Source organism: Mastigoproctus giganteus, chromosome 5 (assembly GCF_048544385.1).
Source record: "Mastigoproctus giganteus isolate SK-2022 chromosome 5, ASM4854438v1, whole genome shotgun sequence".
Classification (NCBI taxonomy): Eukaryota; Metazoa; Arthropoda; class Arachnida; order Uropygi; family Thelyphonidae; genus Mastigoproctus; species Mastigoproctus giganteus.
This window is the reverse complement of record NC_143579.1, coordinates 73,011,092-73,034,812: the sequence shown is the minus strand read 5'-3', so window position 1 is coordinate 73,034,812 and position 23,721 is coordinate 73,011,092. Positions and strand designations below refer to the sequence as shown.

Genomic DNA, 23,721 nt, shown 5'->3' with positions numbered 1-23,721 from the left:
TATTAGGACAAGGGTTCGAATCCCACCTTGGATTTGGATCAGAGTAGTGCAAAAAAAAAAACCTTGGGAGGTGCATTATGGCCACAGAAGCCGATGTGCCAACAAAAAAAAAAAAAAAAAAAAAATTAGGACAAGGCATTATATCCACCTTTAAAACTCATTCCATCAGAAAATCGTTACAATGGATTTCAGAAAAAATTGATTCCAAATCTATTGAAGTAATGGAGGCTTGGAAATATTTCTCAATTGTGGACTGTATCACAATCATAGCTTTATTGCTGAAAGAAGTAAAACTGTCAATGTTAAATGCGTGTGGAAAAATGTATGGCTAGAGTCAGTTCATTCAGGAAATATGATCGAACTCGAACGGGCAGAAAACGGAATCGGTGCGATAGTATAACTTGCTATGTTGGTAGAAGGGGAAGGTTTTGATGATATGACTACTGAAGCCCAGCCGATGCTCCTAAAAAAATAAATAAATATGATTACTGGTAGAAAAAGAAGCTGGCGTAGCAGCTTCTTTCTCTACCATTGGTGCATTGAGATAAATTCAATGCCCCAATGGCATTGGGGCATTGAATCAATTCAGATGATGATATCGCAGATGAAAATTCTAAACTTCCAAATTTTACACTGAAAAGCATATGGGAAGGCATAAAGTTAGCTGAGCAATTAGGATCCTATTTTTTGAATGCAGATTCTTGAATGAAAGGAGCCCAAAATTCAAAAGGGAGCTTCAAAAATGCTTAGTTACATATGACGAAATTCACAAAGATTTATCAAGCAAAAGCAAACAAACCCAGATTACTGATTTTTTAAAGAGAGCAGAAGATACACGAAATCTAGAATGGTGTATTTTTGTTAATTTTGTTAACATTTTGTTAACAAAATAGTGTATTTTTGTTAACTTTTGGAACGTAATCCACTTTTTGTACTTTTTCTTAGTCCCAAATAACATGGTTTTGCATAAAACCATGTTATTTGCACAACACAACATTTTACAGGAACCTAATAACTGTGCTATAAGAGGGTTACCTGTACTTTTGTTATCCCTGTTCATAAGAACTTCATGTGGGACTGTAGATGCAAAATATTTATTCAGTTTATCAGCAACCTCAACAGGATCATTAATAGTTATACCATTCATATCTAATGGACCAATGTGGTTCATCCTTTCTTCTAGTTTTAACATAAGCAAAGAATGCTTGGCTACTTTTCTTTTACCAAAGACTTCTTGTAGTCTGCTTTAGTGTCCTAATCCCCTTATGTACTTCCCTAATAACTAATCTTTTAGTAACTTGATTGCAAACTAGTTTATACAGTACACTTCCAATTATTTGCAAAGTAAAAAAAAAAACTCATAATTTTGACAAACATGTAAATTTATTTACATAAGCACTTGATATGTATTTATAAAAGTATACTACAGCATGAGAAGATTCAACATAAAATGTAACACAGACAATTTTTTGAAAAGGAATTTTTTTTTTAAAAAAGAAAAAAAAGGAAATGTCCTTGACATTGAGAACAGAATCTTGTTCCACATAGAGTTGATTAGAGGCTCATTAAAGTTGACACTTTAGTACCTTTTTTGATATGAAAACATCTTTGGCAGCACCTACTAAATTTCAGACTGAAATAAAACCAATTTGTCACAAAAATGCAATGTGGAAATGACGTCATTTCCGTAAAAGTTACTAATCTTTGTGTTTCTTTTAGGTATTTTGATTTGTATATATATTGACGAAATAAAAGCGCTTTTGTATTGTAAATATTTTATTGATCATTCTCAAATTTCCATAATTTCAGCTGGAAGACAAGATACAATGGATTTATGATAGCTAAATGTCTCTGGAAAACAGTGTCGATTAAGGTACCTGATCTTGTAGTTGAAATTGAGGGATAGTGTTGAGAGTTAGATTGAACATTTCTTACAGAAAAGTAATTAACTGTTTAGTTTCTTCCAATCCGAAGTTAACGTTGAAATCGCCGCTCGTGATCATGGGTATGTGATATGCCAGTATGATGTAGTAGTAGTAGTAGCAGTAGTGGCATGTGATGCAAGAAAGCAAATGTATGAGCTTATGCAGCATCAGCCAACAAAAAAAAAAAAAAAAAAAAAATCACACCATTCTCTCAAAATGCCTGTCCAGTTCCTCCTTAAATTTATTCAACCTATCAACTTCCACAACGACAGATGGAAGTTTGTTCCAGCAATTAACCACCCGCTGGCTAAAGGTAAATTTCCGCACATCTATTCTACATCTGTCTTTTCTTAATTTGAATTTATGCCCCCTTAGGTTCGTAATCCGAACAAGTGGAAGGATCCCATCAGAATTCAGCGTGCTGAACTCATTCAAGGCCTTATACACCTCAATCAGATCACCGCGCAGGTGCCTAGTCTCCAACCACTGCGGCGCCTCCGTAGCCAGGTGGGAAGGAGCACCAGTGCGTAGCACATGCTTCTTGATTAGACTCGGGGTTCGAGCCCGTCACCACCAAATACAGAGGATGCGGAAAGGTCAGGGAATGACCACCGCATGTCATGGAGCAATATGGCCTTAGTTGCTAATGCTCCTAAAAAAAAAAAAAACCCCAAATCCAGCCACTGCAATTTGCAGAACTTAAGCCTCTCTTGATAAGAGGATCCCTTCATTCCCCTCACCAATCTTGTTGCCCTTCTCTGTACACGCTCAAGTAAATCTACGTTCTTCCTAAAATGAGGCCTCCAGACCTGTACACAGTACTCAAGCCGTGGCCTGACCATTGCCTTATACAGAAGGATAATCACCTCCTTTTCCCTGCTAGCAAAATTCCTATATATCATTGACAAAACCCCATGACCTGCCCTGGCAGCCTGTCTGCATTGCTCAGAAAACTTCATATCTGCCTGCACAATTACTCCCAGGTCTTTTTCATTTTCTACCACCTTAAGTGTAGTACCACACAGTTGGTACGTTTCTCTGGGGTTACTTCTACCCATATGCAGTACTTTGCATTTGTCAAGGTTAAACTTCAGTTGCCACTTCTTAGCCCATCTGCCCAAATTATCTAGATCCTGTTGCAGTAGCACACTGCCATTACTGTCATTAACAACCCTGCCAACCTTTATATCATCTGCAAACTTCGACATTAAGCCTGATATACCTTCATCAATATCATTGATAAATATACAAAACAACAGTGGACCTAACACCGAACCCTGTGGGACACCACTAATAACATTAGTCCAAGAAGAGCAGCACCCATTGATTACCACTCTCTGTCTTCTCCCACTTAACCATCCTTTTATCCATTGTAGCAACTTACCCTTAATACCATTCTGCTCCAATTTGTACAATAGTCTTCCATGAGCAACAGTGTCAAAAGCTTTCCTGAAATCCAAATATATGATATCAAAATAATTTTTTGCATCCAGTTCCTTTGTAACCACATCATAATATCCTATCAAATTTGTCAGACAAGACTTTCCCTTAACAAACCCATGCTGTGTCTGAATTATTGCTGAAGTCTTGTCTAGATGATCCTGCAATGCATCTTTAACCAGCGACTCCATTATTTTACCCGGAACAGAAGTTAAACTAACTGGTCTGTAATTACTCGTGTCACCCTTCGATCCCCCTTTGTGAATTGGGGATACATTTGCACATCTCCAGTCCATGGGAACCTCCCCTGAGTCCAGGGATGCTCTAATAATTATGGCTAAGGGTTTGTTTAGTTGCTTTGCCGCCTCCTTTAATATAACTGGATAGATCCCATCCCCCCCAGGTGCTTTTCTTACGTTTAACTTCAACAATTTCTCTTCCACTTTGCTCTCAGTTATTACAAAATCATTAAGTATCTTGCTACAATTTGATAACCTTCTGCCAGCCATTTTCAAACCTTAATTATTCCTCATGTGTGAATGTAGATGCAAAATACTCATTCAGTTTGTTTGCTATCTGAGCAGGATCATCAACAGTCGAACCATCGATGTCAAGTGGACCAATCAGATTCATCCCCTTTCTTTTAGAGTTTATATAAGTAAAGAAATCTTTGCTGTTTTTCTTAGCATCTTTTGCCAAGGATATCTCGTAATCTGCCTTCGCCTGCCACACCTCCTTTGTCACCTGATTACAGATTACCTTATATCTGCCATAGGCTTCTGAGTCGCTTGATAATTTATATGCATCCCATGCATTTTTCTTCTCTGTTACGAGTCTCATTAGTTCATTTGACAACCATTTAGGCCTAAACCTTGAACAATATTTCTTAATAGGTATGAAACTTTTAGTAGCATACCCATGACCATGTGCTGCTCATGGTCATGGGTATGCTGGTACAAATATGGCAACAACAAAACGAAATAAATGAATGAAGTCAATTATATCCTGTATGTCACTATTAGGAGAAATATAGACAACCATTGTAAGTATCCATTGTAAACCTTTCAAACTCTCTATGCACATCCTTATGTAAATAGTAGTTGGCTTAAGGAAAAGGAGGCCGACCGGGCTAGCCGAGTGGGTAAAGTACCTGCCCGGCAACCCAAAGGTCGCGGGTTCGATTCCCGCCTCGGGCTTGGATCAAAGTACTGCAAAAACCTTGGGAGGTGCAATATGGCCACAGAAGCCGATGCGCCAACAACTACCAAATCAAAAAAAAAAAATCAAAAAAAAAGGAAAAGGAGCTTGATCATTTAAACTCATCTGCTCCGCAGTTGGAGAAATGCAGAGCAGATGAGATTAGTCACTTTGGGTACATCATTGTTAGATGGAGCAGCTGCACTGCTAGTTGAAGGCACTGTTAAATCCAACTCTTGATTTTCTGTTTGTCTTTTATGCAATCTCGATAGCCTTTGTTGTTCTCATGCACTCATTGATACCTTCATCTTTATTTTCTCAGGTTTGCTTGTTCGATACTCTCGACATTCTCTGCATTTGATATCAGCATTGTTAAACACTCAGTTATAGCAGTGTGGCATTCAGTCCCTTTCACTAATCAGAAAATTACTGATGTGAAAACATCTATAGCGGCACCTAAAAATGAAATGTAATGAAAATGCAGATTGCTACAATACAACGTATTGTGCAATCATACTTCCTACAGTATTAACTGCAGAAAGTATGATTGTGATGTCATGCTATTCAACAAATGGCTACAATCAGATGGGTAATTAGGCTATTAGCATTAGCATTAGCATTAGTAGAGGCATTTGATGCAAGAAAGCAAGCTTATGCAGCATCAGCCAAAAAAAAAAAAAAAAAAAAAAAGTAACATAAATAAATAAAAATAACCACTTCCACTTCACCCCTCTGTTCGTTCGAAATACCTGTCCAGCTGAGCCTTAAACTTATTTAGGCTATCAACTTCCACGACAAGGGATGGAAGTCTGTTCCACCCACCAACCACCCGCTGGCTAAAGGCAAACTTCCGCACATCTATCCTACATCTGTCTTTCCTCAATTTGAATTTATGCCCTCTCAGGTGATTTTTCTGAGCTAGAGGAAGAATCCCATCAGCATTGAGCATGCTCAAACCATTCAAGGCTTTGTACACCTCTATCAGATCACCCCGCTGGTGCCTAGTTTCCAGACACTGTAATTTGCAAAACTTAAGCCTTTCTTCGTAAGAGAACCCCTTTGTCCCATTCACCAATCTAGTTGCCCTTCTCTGTACTCGTTCCAGCAGCTCTACATCCTTCCTGAAATGAGGCCTCCAGGCCTGTATACAGTACTCTAGGTGTGGCCTGACCATTGCCTTATACAAGGGAATAATCACCTCCTTATCCCTGCTAGAAAAATTCCTATATATCATTGACAATACACCATGAGCTACTCTTGCAGCTCGTCTGCACTGCTCAGAGAACTTCATATCTGCCTGCACCACCACCCCCAGGTCCCTTTCATTCTCTACCACTGTCAGTGTAGTACCACAGAGTTGATACGTTGCTCTGGGGTTGCTGTTTCCCATATGTAGTACTTTACATTTGTCAATGTTAAACTTCATTTGCCACCTCGAAGCCCATCTGCTCAACCTTTCCAAATCCTGTTGCAGCAGCATAGTGTCAGTAGTGTCCTTGACAACCCTGCCAACCTTCGTATCGTCTGCAAACTTGGACATTAAGCCTGACATACCATCATCAATATCATTTATAAATACAGAAAACAATAAAGGCCCCAATACTGAACCCTGAGGGACTCCACTAATAACATTAGTCCACGATGAGCAGTGTCCATTGATTACCACTCTCTGTCTTCTCCCCCTCAACCACCCCTTTATCCATAGCAGCAACTTGCCTCCAATGCCACACTGCTCCAATTTGTGCAGCAGTCTTCCATGTGCAACAGTATCAAAAGCCTTTCTAAGATCCAAGTATATAATATCAAAGTTATTCCCTGCATCCAGTTCTTTTGTGACTGCATCATAGTATCCAATCAAATTGGTCAGGCAAGACTTCCCCTTAACAAAACCATGCTGTGTCCTAGCTATAACTGAAGTCTTGTCTAGATGATCCTGCAGTGCTTCTTTCACCAGTGCCTCCATTAATTTTCCGGGAACAGAAGTTAAACTCACAGGTCTATAATTACTTGTGTCAGCCTTTGATCCCCCTTTGTGAATTGGGGTCACATTTGCACATCTCCAGTCAATGGGTACCTCCCCTGAGTCCAAGGAAGCTCTCATAATTATGGCTAAGGGTTTGCTTACCTCCTTTGCTGCCTCCTTTAATATAACTGGATAGATCCCATCCACCCCAGGTGCCTTTCTTGTGTTTATCTTCAACAATTTCTCCTCCACTTTGCTCTCAGTTATTACAAGATTCTCTAGCTTACTGCTAGAGTTGAATACACCTCTGGCATTCCCCTCGCTGAATATCTCCTCATGTGTGAATGTCGATGCAAAATATTCATTTAGTTTGTTAGCTACCCGAGCAGGGTCATCAACAGTTGACCCATCGATCTCAAGTGGACCAATCTGATTCATCCCCTTCCTTCTGGAGTTTACATAAGTAAAGAACTCTTTGCTGTTTTTCTTTGCATCCCTTGCCAAGGATTTCTCGTAATCTGCCTTCGCCTGCCTAACCTCCTTTGTAACTTGGTTGCATATCAACTTGTATCTATCATAGGCGTCCGTGTCACGTGTTAATTTGTATGTATCCCATGCATTTTTCTTCTCTGCCATATGCCTCATTAGTTCATCTGACAACCATTTAGGCCTAAACCTTGAACAATATTTCTTAGTTGGTATGTAAAGCCTAGTAGCTTCCACGATAAGTTCTTTGAATGCTTCCCATTTTGAATTTGCTGTTGGCAATATCATCAGTTGATCCCACTGTATAGAATTTAAATACTGTCTCAGTCCATTGTAGTCGCCTTTACGAAAGCAATACCCCTTCCCTTTACCCCTAATGGTAGTTACCTCTTTGAGTAACTCCCACTTCAGCACACTGTGATCACTGCCACCAAGTGGTTCATTTATCTGCAGATTCTTAATGCATGAAGAATCACTACTGATAATCAAATCAAGAGTATTACTCCCTCTAGTTGCCTCCCGAACATGCTGATGTAGAAAACAATCATCCAATAAATCCACAAAAGCCTTGCTACTGTGTGAGTGACCAGCCCCCAAATTCCAGTCAATATCTGGGAAATTAAAATCCCCCATTATAAGACTCTCTGATTTACTGGCCCACTCTATTTCTCCGAACAGTTTCTTATTATACTCATCAGAGTCATTAGGCCTATAGCACACTCCTACTCTCAATTTTGATCTCCCAATGCTTATGTCACACCAAACTGACTCGACACTGCACTGTCCAGCGATGTCGACTGGCTTCACTTCCTTGGATTTTATGTGTTTTTTAACTAATAGCATAACCCCTCCTCCCTTCCTATCCTGTCTATCCTTTCTGTAGACATTGTACTCCCCAAATTCCAGTTCTGCATTTCTTATATCTGTGTGACACCACGTCTCTGAAATCCCCACAATATCTGCCTTTGATGTTTTGAGCAATACCTCAAATTCATCAAATTTATTTACTAAACTCCTAGCATTGGCTTGGAATTCGGTAACCTCTTCCAAACGTTGCTCATGCCCACTACTTTCGGTAGAATAAGTAGTGGGCATGAGCATAATGTTACATCATTCATACTAAATATTTCGGGCCGAAGTATGACGCTAATGTCACTAATGTTGATTCGGTAGAGTAAGTAGTGGACATGAGCATAAAACGTTACATTGTTCATAACTATGGTTTTAGCTGCTCAATTTTAAAATGGTTCTGATTTTTGTCAAAGATGTTTTGACATAAAACATGTTTTGTAAGTATGGGTACGCATGCAGTTTTTTTATGTTAATTGACGAGCTAAAGTTTTTTTTTCAATAGAAAGAACAATCATTTCCTTTTTAACTTGATGGCTGCACATGGACTCAATCAAAAAACTTGGAGAAGAATGTTAAAATTAACTGTACAGTAGTGAAACTGAAGGATTATTAAAATATAACTAGATGCTATTAAGTAGGTAAAAAGGATGTGGTTTCTAGTTAATTCAAGGCTCTTGCCTACAGGAACACTCAGAATGTAAACAAACCACACCTATAATGGATTACACATATTTCTTTTTATTATCCAACTTACACTGATTTAGATATCCAAACATGCTATAAATATTCTGGTTAATTTGCAACCTGGATAATCAAGAGTCTACTGTACTTATAGGCCGTGTTCCCTGATAAGTTATGATTATTGCATACATTTTTCTTCTCTGCTACTAGTTTTATCAATTTATTTGATATCCATTTAGGTCTAAATTTTGAACAGTATCTGTTAATTGGTATGAAAAGCCAAGTAGTAGCTTCTACATTTCTGTTCCCTGAACGCTCCCCATTTGATAAATGTATTTGACAACATCAGTTGATCAGACTGAAAAGAATTTAAAAATCCCTCCAAGTGGTTGATGCTCTTAACTCTTAGGTGATTTTCCTCCTAATAACCAAGTTGCATTGGCGACAACCCAACAATCTATCTTATGTGACAGCAATGTCATCTGCAGTTACTTTTTCAAAAAATTTTGAGTACACATTTAAGATATTAAATGTATTAATCTTTTAGTTTTTATTTAATTATCCTTCATTTGTGCTCTTTTAATATGAACTTGCATTTTCAGGTTCTGCTTTTGTACCCTAGCAAAAATGCACAACTTCTGCAGACTTGGTGGGAGAGCAAGAAAATAGAGGAAGTTCTGATAAATTCTGCCCAGGACAAAAATTTGTGTTTTTATTGTTCTAAAGATAAGAAAATTGCAGACACCATGTTAGTTAAATCTAGTACCACTGATGACCATCAGTTAATCAACAACAAACATCCACCTTCATCAGTGTGCACAATTTGTGGAAAACCATACATATATAACAAATTGAGTATTAACAGAGTGGTATTCATTGATAGGTAAGCTTATATTGTTATTTAATTAGTCCTGTAAATTGCTAAATTAGAACAGCGGTTCAAAAGTTACAGTAATCATGTGTGAATTCAGTAGTTTCTGGCTTGTGTCACAGTTCTGTACATATTACAGGCTACAGTGCCAAGAACAAAAAACAAAGCTGCAAATACATTATATAAATCTGCCATTAGCTATTTTGTTCTTCCCCTCACAGTGAAAATGAACCAATTCCAGCTAAACTTCAGTACTTTGATATGCTTCTGCACAGATTCTGTTCTTCAAGTAAACATAGTGTATTTGAAGGTACTGGTGAAAGCCACGACAAAGAAGGTACAGTAGTTTATACAAGCTGAACTGAATGATCTAGTATGGGACTTGATTTTCCAGAAGAATTCAGCACAGCTCTTAGGCTCTAGGTTGAGTGAAAAGAATCAGTTAGCATCTGGCAGTTCATTTGCTAGGCATGGAGATGAAGAAGAGGAATTCATTCTTTTCTACTTACAGAGGGATTGCATGTGTTCTGTTCTGACATAAAATGATTTACTCACTGTGCCAGGTGTTATATATGCATTCTTCATTGACAGCTTGATGGCAAACTTAAAAGGAGTTCTGCTACACATTAGGAACTTGTTGCCCTTAATTCCAGTCACTTTTTCTGTAGACCAAAAGGAAACATTCTGATCACAAGTGGATAAGTGATTTGAAGGTGTTAACCATACTTATTGGATGATAGTTGGAAATTCTCTATATAAAACTGAGACTAATAAAGCAGTTTGTTCAGGCCACAAATGAAGAGGAAGGCTGTTTTTGGTATATTGTTTTTTCAAAATTTTCTGAGATAAAGAATTCTGAATACTGGTGCATTTGGAAGATGAGAACTTATGCTTTTGAGAGCTGCTGCGAGGTGATAATTCAAAAATGTTGTGAAAAACTTTTTAGGCATTTATAAATGAAAAAACTAAGAGAAGGTTGTCAACAACATGCTTACTGTTGTTGGCAACGTTTTCATATTTCAAAAAGCAGGCAATCTTCTCATGCTTCAAGAAAGTAGGCTGCAAACATGAGTATGAAGGTTCATTTTCTGTAGGCACTTTGATTATGTTCCATAGAACTACCCTGCAGTGAAGGAAAAGCCGAGTGAAAGGTTTCACAAAGATACCGGGGTAAATGGAAATGAGGTAATAATGGCAGATTGTGTATCCATGTGTATGTTAAAAAAAAAAACTCACTACCACATATAGAATTGATTTAGTAAGATCACTAGGTACTAGTACACATGGCCATTTGTTCTTAATGTTTTTTACTGAAACCTATCAGGTGAAGTTTTGCTGTTTTGTAACATTCAGCTGAAAGTGTCTAAAGTGTATATTTTGCTATAATATACAGCCACTCCCCGACTTATGTAATACTTGACTTATGGAAATTCGACTTTACGTAAGTTTTTGCTGGCCACTGAAAACTTAAAAAAAAAAAATTGTGGAAACGTATTTTGCATCCCGCAGGAATAACTGTAGGTATCGTGAAAATATCGTAATGTGAACCCAATAACATATTGTGTTTTGTGGTAATTCATTCCAAGACCTCAGAAGTTGTAATTTTTGCTATATGGCTAAGCTATTTATCTCTCTAAAAGGTAATTTTTATAATGAAAATTGCTCTACACTTTCATTGTTATCATATGTTCCCATTATAAGAATCAATTTTGAACGCCTTTGTGATATTTTTCTAATCAGTTTTGGACGCTTTTGTGATATTTTTTTAAAACACATTTCTTGTTGGGCGCAATCTATTATAAACGGGTAGTAAACTCGATCTTATTGCATTTGCGATAATCCCGATAACTGGAATTGTGTGGGTTTTTACGTTATTATGGTGAAATTGTTCCCCCTTTCACTGAAATCTTCAATCATATAAAAAAACATAAAAAAAATATCAGAATCTTCTCTTCATTCCTATTTACTTATTACAATGGTGAGGGGAAAGGGACCAACAGGAAGTGTAAGTGCTGGCAGTGCTAGGAAACGAAACAAAATTGATTTAGAAATGAAGATGATTAATTAAGAAGTATGAAGCAGGATAAAGCTTGTCATCTATTGCACAGAATTAGGTCTCGCTGTTTCAACAGTGAATACTATTTTAAGGGACAGTGTACGTATAAAAGCTGGATGGAAAAACGGGTAGTAAACTCGATCTTATTGCATTTGCGATAATCCCAATAACTGGAATTGTGTGGGTTTTTACGTTATTATGGTGAAATTGTTCCGCCTTCACTGAAATCTTCAATCATATAAAAAACATAAAAAAAATATCAGAATCTTCTCTTCATTCCTATTTACTTATTACAATGGTGAGGGGAAAGGGACCAACAGGAAGTGCAAGTGCTGGCAGTGCTAGGAAACGAAAGAAAATTGATTTAGAAATGAAGATGATTAATTAAAAAGTATGAAGCAGGATAAAGCTTGCCATCTATTGCACAGAATTAGGTCTCGCTGTTTCAACAGTGAATACTATTTTAAGGGACAGTGTGCGTATAAAAGAACATGTTAAAGGGTAGGATCAATGTATTTCACACCGGGGCCAGTCTGCCCTAACAGTGATCACAAAACAGCGTTCAGTGCTATATTGAAGATGAAAAAGCTATTAATAATATGTATGGAAAATCAGATTCAGAAGCAAGTGCCCCTGAATCTAATGGCCATTCAAATAAGAAGTATTTATGAAGATAATGATAAGTATGGCAAACTCCAAGCCAAGTTCGTGGCAAGCAGCAGGTGGTTTAATAGGTTCAAGCATCACGCTGATTTCCAAAACGTGTAAGTATGCAGTGAAGTCGCCAGTGCCGATTCTGCCGCTGCAGAGAAATTTTGTGGTGTGTTGGAAAAAACCCCTTCTAAATCTCCACAGCCCTCAACTTCCGCAGCAGTGTGCATATCAGCTGGAGAGTTAATTCTGACAACGATGCTGGAAAGGTAAAACTTTCTGATGTTATGCCTATTTCCTCTCTCTTTTTTGTAATTTTATAATTTTGAAATTTTGTACAATTTTGTAATTTTTCCTGTGCATGAGAAAAAAAATTGAATAATTCTATTTACATGTTCATTGAACATTTCTTTTTTGCTTCTATCAAATTCAGTGCACATAGTTGCAAGTGCGGAATTTCCCTGAAATGCTTATTTAGGGAAATTCTGACTTACATAGCGTTCCGTGGGACGCAACCCTTACGTTAATCGGGGAGTGGCTGTATTCTTTATTTTTAAATTTGTGCAAAAAATATTTGATATGCAAAATCAATTACAGATTTGGAATAAGCATCTAAAAGTTTTGCAAATTCATCTTTTTGCATTAAGAAAGCAGATTTTAAAAAAAAATGTCTTCCAGTGTATTATTATTATGGGATTTTAGTTTAGTCCTCCCCATCTCAGAAGACACACACAATGTGTCTCCTAAGAGGAAAAAGACTAAACTAAAAATCCATGGGTAAGGTGTATCACTATCAAGCTTAAAGTAACTAATTCACTAGTAAAATTTGTTTCAACAAATTTGACCAATGAATCGCATCACATCACATCACACCTATTCCTTTAGAATAAAAACATTTGCTAGGGGTGGAGTAGGATTTAAACACAATGAGGTCCTAAGCCAAAGCATGATATGATATTCTAGAAGTACTAAACTATGCAATTATAAATTTTTATCCTCACGAAAGGAAATAGCTGAGCCTCCTCAGATAGGGAGACCCCAAGCTGTGGCTTATTTGCCTTATGCCAAAATCTGACACTGACTGGGTTTTTTTTTCTCAATTAGCGAAAGTAGATATTTTTGCTTTTCTTTCACATTAAGCAGATGTTTCTGCCATTTTGTTCTGTTAACTGTGCTAAGACTTACATCTGTAGCTGCTGCAGAATGCTTTAGAGCCTGATCAATTAGAACTTCTAATTGCTTCTTCTTAGCACTTCTTCACAAAATTCAGTCACTGAATTAATTAATTCATGACTTCAGAGTGATGCCTGTTGTCCTTCTGGGAAGTAAATATATGATAAAATTAAAATTTTGATATGATGACAATGTCAAGCAAAAGCATGCACAAAGTGAAATAACTTTTGGACTTAAACTAACTGGATATAGATTGGGACTTGTGGGTGGGACACTCACCTAGTAGCAGTTCTTGGACCATCTGAATGACTGTTTTCCACAACTATGGGAAAGTAACACATCTTCAGAACTTAACTGCTTGTGTAACAATTTTGTTCAATATGGATTGAATAAACTGGTTTGTAATCAAGTTACCCATGGGATGAGCTAGGCTATGGCAGATTATGGAAAAGTTTTGGGAAAGAGGTCCAGAAAAGGTTATAAAGAATTCTTTACATATGTAAATATTAAAAGGAAAATAATGACCATATTGGCCCATTACTGGGGAGAAGTGGGATAAATATTGTCAAACCCACACAAATGGTTCATGAATTTTAACAGGTTCTCTGCATCTATATTCAAGAAAGCAAGCTTATGCAACATTAATAAGAAAAAAATAAATAACTATCCATATCATCTATCCTCTCTAATAATTTGTCTAATCCATCTTTAAATTTTCTACAGCACCAGATGGGAATTGTTTTGACAATCAGTTACTCTCTAGCTGAAAGCAAATTTTTACGTCTGTCTTGCAACCATCCTTTTCAATTTAAATTTATGTCCTCTAATGTTTTCTGAGCCGGAGGAGCAAGGATTTCATTAGCATTTAGTGTACTCAATCCATTTAAATCCTTAAATACTTCAATCAGGTCTCTCCTCATACGTGCCTAATTCTTCCTTAAATTTATTCCAACTACCCACACCCCTAGATGGAAGTTTGTTCCATAGTCATTCACTCTGGCTGAAAGCAAATTTTTCTACCTCTATCCTGCCAAGACTGTACAATTACCACCTGGTCTTTTTCATTCTGCACTACCTTCGAGTGTGGTACCACCCAGCTGAGAAGTTATTCTGAGATTATTGCTATTCCCACAAGGGCATATAGCAATACCCTGCATAGCACTGATAATTGGTACTGTAACTGTTCAGTGTTATGTGAAACTGTGCTGATTGAGGTATAATTAATGGGTTTTAATTGAATGCATACCAGAGAAACAGTCTATAAACAAATTATAATAAATCAATAAACAATTTGCGCTTGATAGCCAATTAAAAGGATTTGAAATTAAAAAAAAATTGCAAAAATTTTATTAATGAAAAGGTAACATCATAAGAGATGAGAAAAAAAGCTTTAAAAAAGCTGTTATTTATTTAGGTATTTCAATAATGAAGTCTGGTGAAGTAGTCTTTTCTTTTTCTCAGCATACAAGTCATTGTATGCCGAGTAGCATTGAATCCCATCTTGTAAAATTTTTCTGTATCTTGATGCTATTGTTGTTGTTGTTATTTGGTTTTTTAGGAGCATTAGCAACTAAGGCCATATTGCTCCGGGGATATATGACGAGTAGCATCGAATCCCATCTTGTAAAATTTTTCTGTATCTTGATGCTATTGTTGTTGTTGTTATTTGGTTTTTAGGAGCATTAGCAACTAAGGCCATATTGCTCCGGGGATATGTGGTGGTCATTCCCTGACCTTTCCGCATCCTCCGTATTTGGTGGTCACTGGCTTGAACCTCGGTCTAATCAAGAAGCGTGTGTTACACACTGCAGCTGCTCTACCCACCTGGCTACGGAGGCGGCCTTTTAATGCTATGATCAACATTCAGATCTCCATTCATAATCGCCTCGCAGGCCATGTCAACTCCCCGAAAAAACTTTCTCCATTTCTTCTGTTGAAATTCTTTTGGTGGCACTTCAGTGTTATTCACTTCAGAATTATTTCCCTCTCCTGCATATGCAGTTTGCTTGTCAATTTCAAGGAGAGTTGCATCATCTAAGTCACTTGCATGGGAGACAATGCAGTCACGTACATTGGCAGTATCCAAAGTTTTGGATCGAAAGTCTTTTCCGATCTTCACAATGTCTTCGGCAATTCAAACTTGCAATTCTGAACTTGCAATTCAAAACCAGTGAAATCATTTACTAAATGGGGCAAAGCATGCTGCCAAACAGAATGCATGTTGTTGGCAGTGATTTCTAGCCAAGATGCAGATATATTTTCGATGTATTTAAAGGGGTTCAAATAAATTGTGAAATGACAAGTGTGAAAAGCTATCATATCATCTCTTCAGGATGGAATTAACGAATACTGAACACTGTTGCACATTGCAGCTGACTGCCTGAGGGGGAGCTATTGTCACATGTACATGGTAAACAATAGAGTTGGCACCTTAGCATATATGTACTGTACCTAGACTACGGCAACACAACTAGGCTACTGAGTGAGTTTAATATGTACAGTAAATTTTTGACTTAAACTTAATTAAAAACCATGTTATAGTGAAACCCGTGCTGTTGAAGCCATGCAAAGTGAGATATTGCTGTATTTTTAAAGTGAAGAAGATTATTCACCCAACAGTTATTCAACATTAAATGAATTTATGAAAAGTGAAACATTTCTGAAGGAAAAAAATTATCAGATTTAAAAGTGAAGAATGCACAAGAAAGTAAGGAGGTCACTAAACTATAATTGAGGCATTCCTAGACTCAGCTCAACTTCCAGATTGGAAATATACAAATATTCCTCCCATACATAAAGATGGTTTCAAGAGTGATCTAGGCAGTTATTGGCTCTAAGCCTCATTTTTGTGGAAGGAAAAATTACAGAATCTGTTATTAAGGTTACTGTTCACTTTGATAGTAATGATAATATGTGAGATTCTTAGCAAGATTTTGTTAAACTGAAAGTTTTGTCTGACCATTATGATAAGGTATTATGAGGTTGCAAAGGAACTGGATGCAAGGTATAATTTACATACATTTTAGAGAGGCCTTTGACTCAGTCCCATATGAATGGTTTGTCCATAAGTTAGAGAGGGATTGTAGCATTGGGAGTAGATTACTGCTGTGGTTAAAGTTTTGGGTAGCCGGTAGAAGGCAAACAAGTTGTTATAAATAGAAAATAGCAAGAGTCAACTAGTATTATGAGAATGGTCCTTCAGGGTATCGTGCTATGACCTTTGTTATTTTAAAATTTTCATTAATGAAGTTGATAAATAGTATTTACAAGTTGCATGTCAGAATGTTTTGATGTTATGATGGGTAGGATTGCTAAAATCAGGACTAGGGTATGTTGCTACAAGTCTTGGATGATAAATTATACAGCTGGTCTGAAATATGACAATTAAGCTTTATGCCTGGCAAGCCTGGGCATAGTTCTTCATCTAAAACAAATTATCAACTGGAGGGGGGAAGGGTAACCACACTTAACTTTGTTGTATATGTATGAGGAGAGAGAGAGAGAGAGAGAGAGAGAGAGAGAGAGAGAGAGAGAGAGAGAGAGAGAGAGAGAGAGAGAGAGAGAGAGTGTGTGTGTGTGTGTGTGTGTGTGTGTGTGTGTGTGTGTGTGTGTGTGTGTGTGTGTGTGTGTGTGTGTGTGTGTGTGTGTGTGTGTGTGTGTCAGGAATTTTGCCAGTAAAGATAAATTGGTAATTATCCTGCTGAACAAATTAGTCACACTACATCTTGAATAGTCTACAAGGCTGGAAGCTTGATTTCAGGAGAAATTTTCTATTTCAAATGAGTGCAGAGGACAAGAAGACTGGTTATGGATGTAAAGGGATATTCTTTGAGAAAGAGATTCCAGTCCAAGCTGAAAAGTTTTTGTTAGGAATCTGTATGGGGATTTGAGGTATTTAAAGCCTTAGAAGGGTTGAAAATATCTCTCATCATTAATATTAATGATGGAGCATATTTTTCCTTTCTAGGATGATGCTATTATTTGGTTTTTAGGGGCATTAGCAACTAAGGCCATATTGCTCCGGGGATATGTGGTGGTCATTCCCTGACCTTTCCGCATCCTCCGTATTTGGTGGCTCACGGGCTCGAACCCTCGTCTAATCAAGAAGCATTTGCTACCCGCTGCTGCTCCTGCCCACCTGGCTACAGGCTCACATGTGGTGAGTATGGGCTTGGCACACTCAGGGTCCTGAGCTGGATATCATCATTCTTCTCTTTCTTGGTGATTCCCTTTTGACTCTCTCTCTCTCTCTCTCTCTCTCTCAGGATAACGGGTAACTCGGGAATTTTTTTTTTTTTTGGCTGGTGCATCATAAGCCTCAGGCTTCCTTGCACCATATAGCTAATAATAATAACATCCAAAAATTTCATTACTTCATACAGCATGTCCCCCACCCCCAACCTTTTCTTACTTTTGAATACACCATGAATTGTCAAACTAATAGAACAAGCTTATCTGCGAAAAGATATAAACCTCCCAAACACTTCCTAGTTCATTTCACAAATATACATGATCTCAGTTCTAATCTCAAAGATGTCCATTTCCACTTAGTCTGCCAAACCCCATGTGCTTTTTCTGACAGAATCTCAGTTATCTGTTAATTCAACCACTGCTCATCTCAGTTACCCAAATTATTCACTGTATGATTCCTTTCCCCTCACAGGTCGTATATGTGCATATGTCCATTCCGACATTCCCTGTCAGAGACTTGGTAATTTGGAATCTCCTCTTTTCAATCTTCTCTGGCTTAAAATCTCTCTACCTTATTGTGTCAAATTCATCTCTTGTCTCTACCGTTCTCCCAAGGTGCCTCCATAGCCAGATGGGAAGGAGCAGCAGTGCGTAGCACATGCTTCTTGATTAGACCAGGGTTTGAGCCCATCACCACCAAATACGGAGGATGCGGAAAGGTTAGGGAATGACCACTGCATATCCCGGAGCAATATGGTCTTAGTTGCTAATGCTCCTAAAAACCAAATAACAAACAAACAAACCGTTCTCCCAACTCCACTAATCACTTGGAGCTCTTTGACTTCCTTTCTTTGCAACGTGACTTTCTCCAGTCCAACTTTCCTAACAGTGAGGTAATTTTCCTTGGTAATTTTAATGTTCACAACTCCAGCTGGCTTCTGTTCTCTAGTCACACAGATCCAGCTGTGTTTGAGATGCTGAGGCATTTGCAATTACTAATGACCTCGCACAAATTGTTCATTTACCTACCAGAATACCGGAAAATCCTAACCATACAACCAACGTGCTTGATCATTTTTTCACAAACAACCCTTTTAAGTACACAGTTGAAGTGAGTGGTCCTTTAGGCACCTCAGATCACAACTTGGTGATTGTCTCTTCTCCAATGGAGCTTTTATCTCATGGCTATTCACAATCTTGTGTTGTTTGGCATTAAAAGAAAGCAAAATGGGATGACCTGCAAGATTTATTTTCTTCTTTTCCTTGGTGGGATTACTGTTTCAAAACTTCTGATGTCGAAGTTTGCTCAGATTGTGTCAGTGAAATTATTCTTGTAGGAATGGAATCCTTTATTCCGCACTCCAGATTAAAATCTCGTCCTTTATCTAAACTTTGGCTTTCCAATAAATGTGCTAAGGCTGTTCAAGAGAAGAATGTTGCATATTATAATTGGCTTGTTTCCAATTCTTCAGTTTCATTTTCTGCCTACACCAAAGCTCCTAAAAAAATTGTAAAGCAGTTATTAATCAGTCCAAACTTTATTTTGAACAAGCTAAGAGTAGAAAACTTTCTTCTTGCCCTAATGGTAGCTGAGCATTCTGGTCTCTTGCTAAAGCTATTGGCCGCAACTTTTGTCCATCTCTGCTCCCACCTCTGTCAAAATCAGATGGTTCTGTTGTCACTTCAGCCAAGGATAAAGCTGACCTGCTAGCATCCCATTTTTCTTCCAACTCGTGTATTAATGATTTTGGTAAAACACCTCTCAACATTCCCAACATGCTCCATTCAATGCCTCCTCTAGTCTTCTATCAAAAGGATGTTAGAAGGATTTTGATGAATCTTGATTCTCAGAAAGCTCCAGGTCCAGATGGTATTTCTCCACTTGTTCTCAAAACCTGTGCTCCTGAACTTACTCCTGTTCTTTGCTGCCTTTTTTCACTTTCTTATTCCACAGGTGTTTTTCTTTCTGCTGCGAAATTTGCTCATATCCAGCCAGTTCTTAAAAAAGGTGACAAGTTCAAGTCTAATGTCAACAAATATCTTCTTTCATCTTCTCCACCTCCAACCCAAGCACGGTACTAAGTACTACAGGTTCTAATACCTCTTGTGTTTGGGGTTTTCATAAAAAAAAAAAAAAAAAAAAAAGTTAAAAATGCATATAGGACTAAAACTGTGCAAACAACATTGGATTCTTTCTTTAAATTAGATTAATTTATTAAAAAATTAATGGCTTTGGGGCTTAGAGGGGAACAGGTATCCTGTGTGTTATCAGACACTCAGCCTAAAACACTGATGGATCCAATATCTCTCTATTACAGAAGATTTAGGAGAAGTCCGGTTGGCCTGCCTCCCTAAAATCCACTCATGCACACCTTCTCGATGGTAAGCCCTGTTACGTCACTTAGGTGGCAACGAACGTGTAGAGTGGTTCTCTTCAAGACGCCTGGTCAGCGTGAAGAGGAAAAGACCAAACCCTCCAGCAATGAGAGCACAACAATACAAATGGCCCTCAGTCCCCAGCAGCTTTCACTCTCCCTCTTACGGCAGCGAGAGGATCAGAGTGGAAGCAGAGGGTGCTAAGAATCTCTGGGTACGACCAGGCTGCCATGCACGGAAATTGAACTTGGCCTGTTATAACGTAAGAACACTCATCGGTGAAGACAGGATATTAGAGCTGGAAAAGGAATTAGAAAATGTGAATTGGAATATCATCGGTTTGGCTGAAACAAGAAGAAGAAATGAATCACTTATAAGTTTATCAAGTGGAAATCTGCTGTACACCAATGGAAACAGTGAAAGGAGTGAAGGTGGAATTGGGTTTCTGGTCCATAAAGATTTTAAAAACAACATTTTGGAATTCAAAAGTACATCACCAAGAGTGTCAAGACTAATACTCAAGATTTCTAAGAGATACAAGCTAAAGATTATAATGATTTATGCACCAACATCGAGCCATGATGATGAAGAGGTTGAAGAAATGTACACTGAAATTGAGACTCTTCTAGATGAGCAGAAAACCCACTACACTATTATTATGGGAGACTTCAATGCTAAGGTTGGAAAAAGACAAAACAGCACAGAAAGGGGAACTATAGGAAATTTTGGAATTGGTGAAAGAAATGAAAGAGGTGAAAGACTTGTGGAATTTGCAGAATCTCAAGGACTGTCAGTAATGAACACTTTTTTCAAGAAACGGGTGAACAGAAAGTGGACATGGAAGAGTCCAAATGGATTAACTACTAATGAAATCGACTTCATCCTCACTAACAGAAGATATATTGTGAATGATGTTACCGTCCTGAATAAGGTAAATGTTGGAAGTGATCACAGAATGGTAAGATGTACACTTGATATAGATGTAGGAAAGGAAAGGAAAAAACTGACTCGAGTAAATAATACAAAGGTCTTTGAAATAACAGAGGAGGAGAAAAAGCAGTATGTACTGGAACTTAAGAACAAGTTTGAGCTTCTGCAGACTGCTGAGGACCAAGATATTGACGAGGAATATTACAACTTTTTGAAAGTGATAAAGCCCAAGAAACCTATAGGGAAAAAGAAATCCAAAGAAGAAAAAATTAGTCAAGAAACACTTGTCATGATGAACCGAAGACGACAAATGAAAAGCAAGAAAAACACTGACAGGGAGAAAATCGAGTATACTGAGTTATGCAAAGCCATTAGAAAGAGACTCAGAGAGGACATAAGAAGATTTAACACAAGAAAAGTAGAACAAGCATTAAGGGAAAACAAAGGATTTAAATCAGCAGCCATGAGCAGTAATACAGAAAGACAAATGATACTGAAACTGAAGAATAGCGATGGTGTACTTATAAACAGCAGAGAAGGCATAATTCAAATAGCAGAAGACTACTATAGAGAATTATACAAGGAGCAGGGGAATGATGCCAGCAGTGGGGAAGATGGATTGCAAAGTAGCAACACGTACGACATACCCAATATTCTTCCTGATGAGGTAGAGCATGCATTGAAGAAAATGAAGAATCAGAAAGCCCCGGGGGAAGATGAAGTTACTGTAGAGTTGTTAAAATTGGGAGGAAGAGACATAACACAAAAACTGGCAAGGCTCTTCACAAAGTGCATTAGAAAAGGTGTGACGCCTAAGCAGTGGAATAATGCAATCATAGTTTTGCTGCATAAGAAAGGAGATAAATCAGAAATTGGAAATTATAGACCAATTAGCTTGCTATCCCACATCTACAAGTTGTTCACAAGGGTCATTACTAACAGATTAGAAAGAATACTGGATGAGAATCAACCGAAAGAGCAAGCTGGCTTTAGGACAGGATCCTCAACTATGGATCACCTTCATGTAATATCACAGCTAATGGAGAAAGCAAATGAATATAAAATACCATTATGCCTGGCATTTGTGGATTATGAAAAGGCATTTGACTCCATACAGCATAAGGCAATGTTTCGGGCACTGGAAAGACAAGGCATTGATACCCCATATATTATGATTTTGAAGAAAATATACGAGAGTGCTACCTCCTTTATTAGACTAGACAAAGACAGTAGGAAATTTAAAATTGAGAAAGGAGTTCGACAAGGAGACACAATATCTCCGAAGCTGTTTACTGCTGCCCTTGAGGAAGCTTTCAGAAGATTAGACTGGTCGCAGAAAGGAGTCAATGTGAATGGAGAGTACCTAAACCATTTACGATTTGCAGATGACATTGTGGTCATAAGCCATGATCCCAAAGAATTAGAGGAAAATCTTAATCAGTTATGCACAGCTAGTAAGGATTTTGGACTAAAGATGAATATGGCTAAAACAAAAGTAATGATGAACAAGTATGCCACAGAAAGGGAAATAATGATTGAAGGAGCAGTAATTGAAAAGGTGGAGTCATATACTTATCTGGGACAAGTTATTAGCTGTAATAATGATAAATGGCTGGAAGTCAAGAGAAGAATAAATTTTGGATGGATAGCATTCAGGAAATATAGTCACATACTGAAGAGCAATATCCCAGTTTGTCTGAAACGTAAAATAATGGACCAATGTATACTCCCCATCATGACTTATGGAAGTGAAACTTGGGCACTCACCAAAAGAATGGAAGAGAAGCTGAGAACTACACAGCGAAGAATGGAACGAATCGTATTGGGAATAAGACTGTTAGATAAGAAGAGAAACACATGGATTAGGCAACAAACTCAAGTAAAGGACATTCTTATCAAAACTAAAGAACTAAAATGGTCTTGGGCAGGACACATAGCTCGAAGACATGATGACAGATGGACTAAGAAAATAACAGAATGGTATCCAAGAGGAGCTAGAAGAAAACCTGGAAGACAAAGGCGGAGATGGATAGATGAAATTCATGAGTTTGTGGGTAGTAAATGGATGTCCAGTGCTCAAAACAGAAGGAACTGGAAAGTTGCTGGAGAGGCCTTCATCCTGCAGTGGATTGAAAATGGCTGATGATGATGATGATGATGATGATGATGTCTCCTTTATATTAAGATTGTAATTCTTTTTACTGTGATACTAAAATATTGTATACAGTAATACCCCGAAGTTACGCGATAGGTGGGTCCGACGAAAATCGCGTAAGTCGAATTCGCGTAAGTCGGGGTACAACTTTGCATATAAATACATATAAATTTTGCTTAATTGGGACCAAGGACTAACAAAAACACTAGTTTAGAAGAAAAATATTAATAAAATTGCAGTTCTTTATACATATTAATACAAAATATGTATTAAAAAAAAACAAATGACTTACGTAAAAAAGTTATTTCGATGTCGATGGCTTCATAAAATCTAACAAATTCGTCTGACGACATAGCGCGTTCTTTTTTTCACGCAGAATTTCTTCGTAGCAAGCTAATAATTTTTTTTATTCCTTGCTTTGTAGCTATAACGCGTTCTTCGTTGGAGTCAAAGTTTTCTAAAATTTTTAAGCCCTTTACAATTGATCCCTTTTCAATTTTCAACCTGTCAAGTTTGCAATTGTCATGTGCTTTTCGCCGTTGCTTCATTTAGGCCTGTAGCACGTGCAATATCACATGGTCTTTCATTTCGCTCAAAGCGTTTCACAATTTCATATTTTTTCTCTATCGACAGAGGTGGACTGGCCATAAGCCTTACTGGGGAAACCCCGGTGGGCCAGTGTGATTTTGGCCATAAACCATAGTATGAGGCCACTATAAATTTTCCCGGGTAAGAATTTTTGACCCAGTCCGCCTCTGTTTATCGATAATTGCT

General features: G+C 37.7%; 1 protein-coding gene across 2 annotated transcripts in view; it reads left to right on the top strand.

Annotated features, from left to right (window-relative positions):
* LOC150085486 (tRNA-uridine aminocarboxypropyltransferase 1) overlaps nt 1–23,721 on the top strand; it is an 88,507-nt gene that overhangs the window by 39,384 nt on the left and 25,402 nt on the right. For both annotated transcript variants that reach the window (XM_090373293.1, XM_090373292.1), the window contains exon 5: nt 9,147–9,427. In XM_090373293.1, coding sequence (XP_090229419.1) covers nt 9,147–9,427 — 281 coding nt within the window. The remainder of the gene's footprint in view (nt 1–9,146; nt 9,428–23,721) is intronic.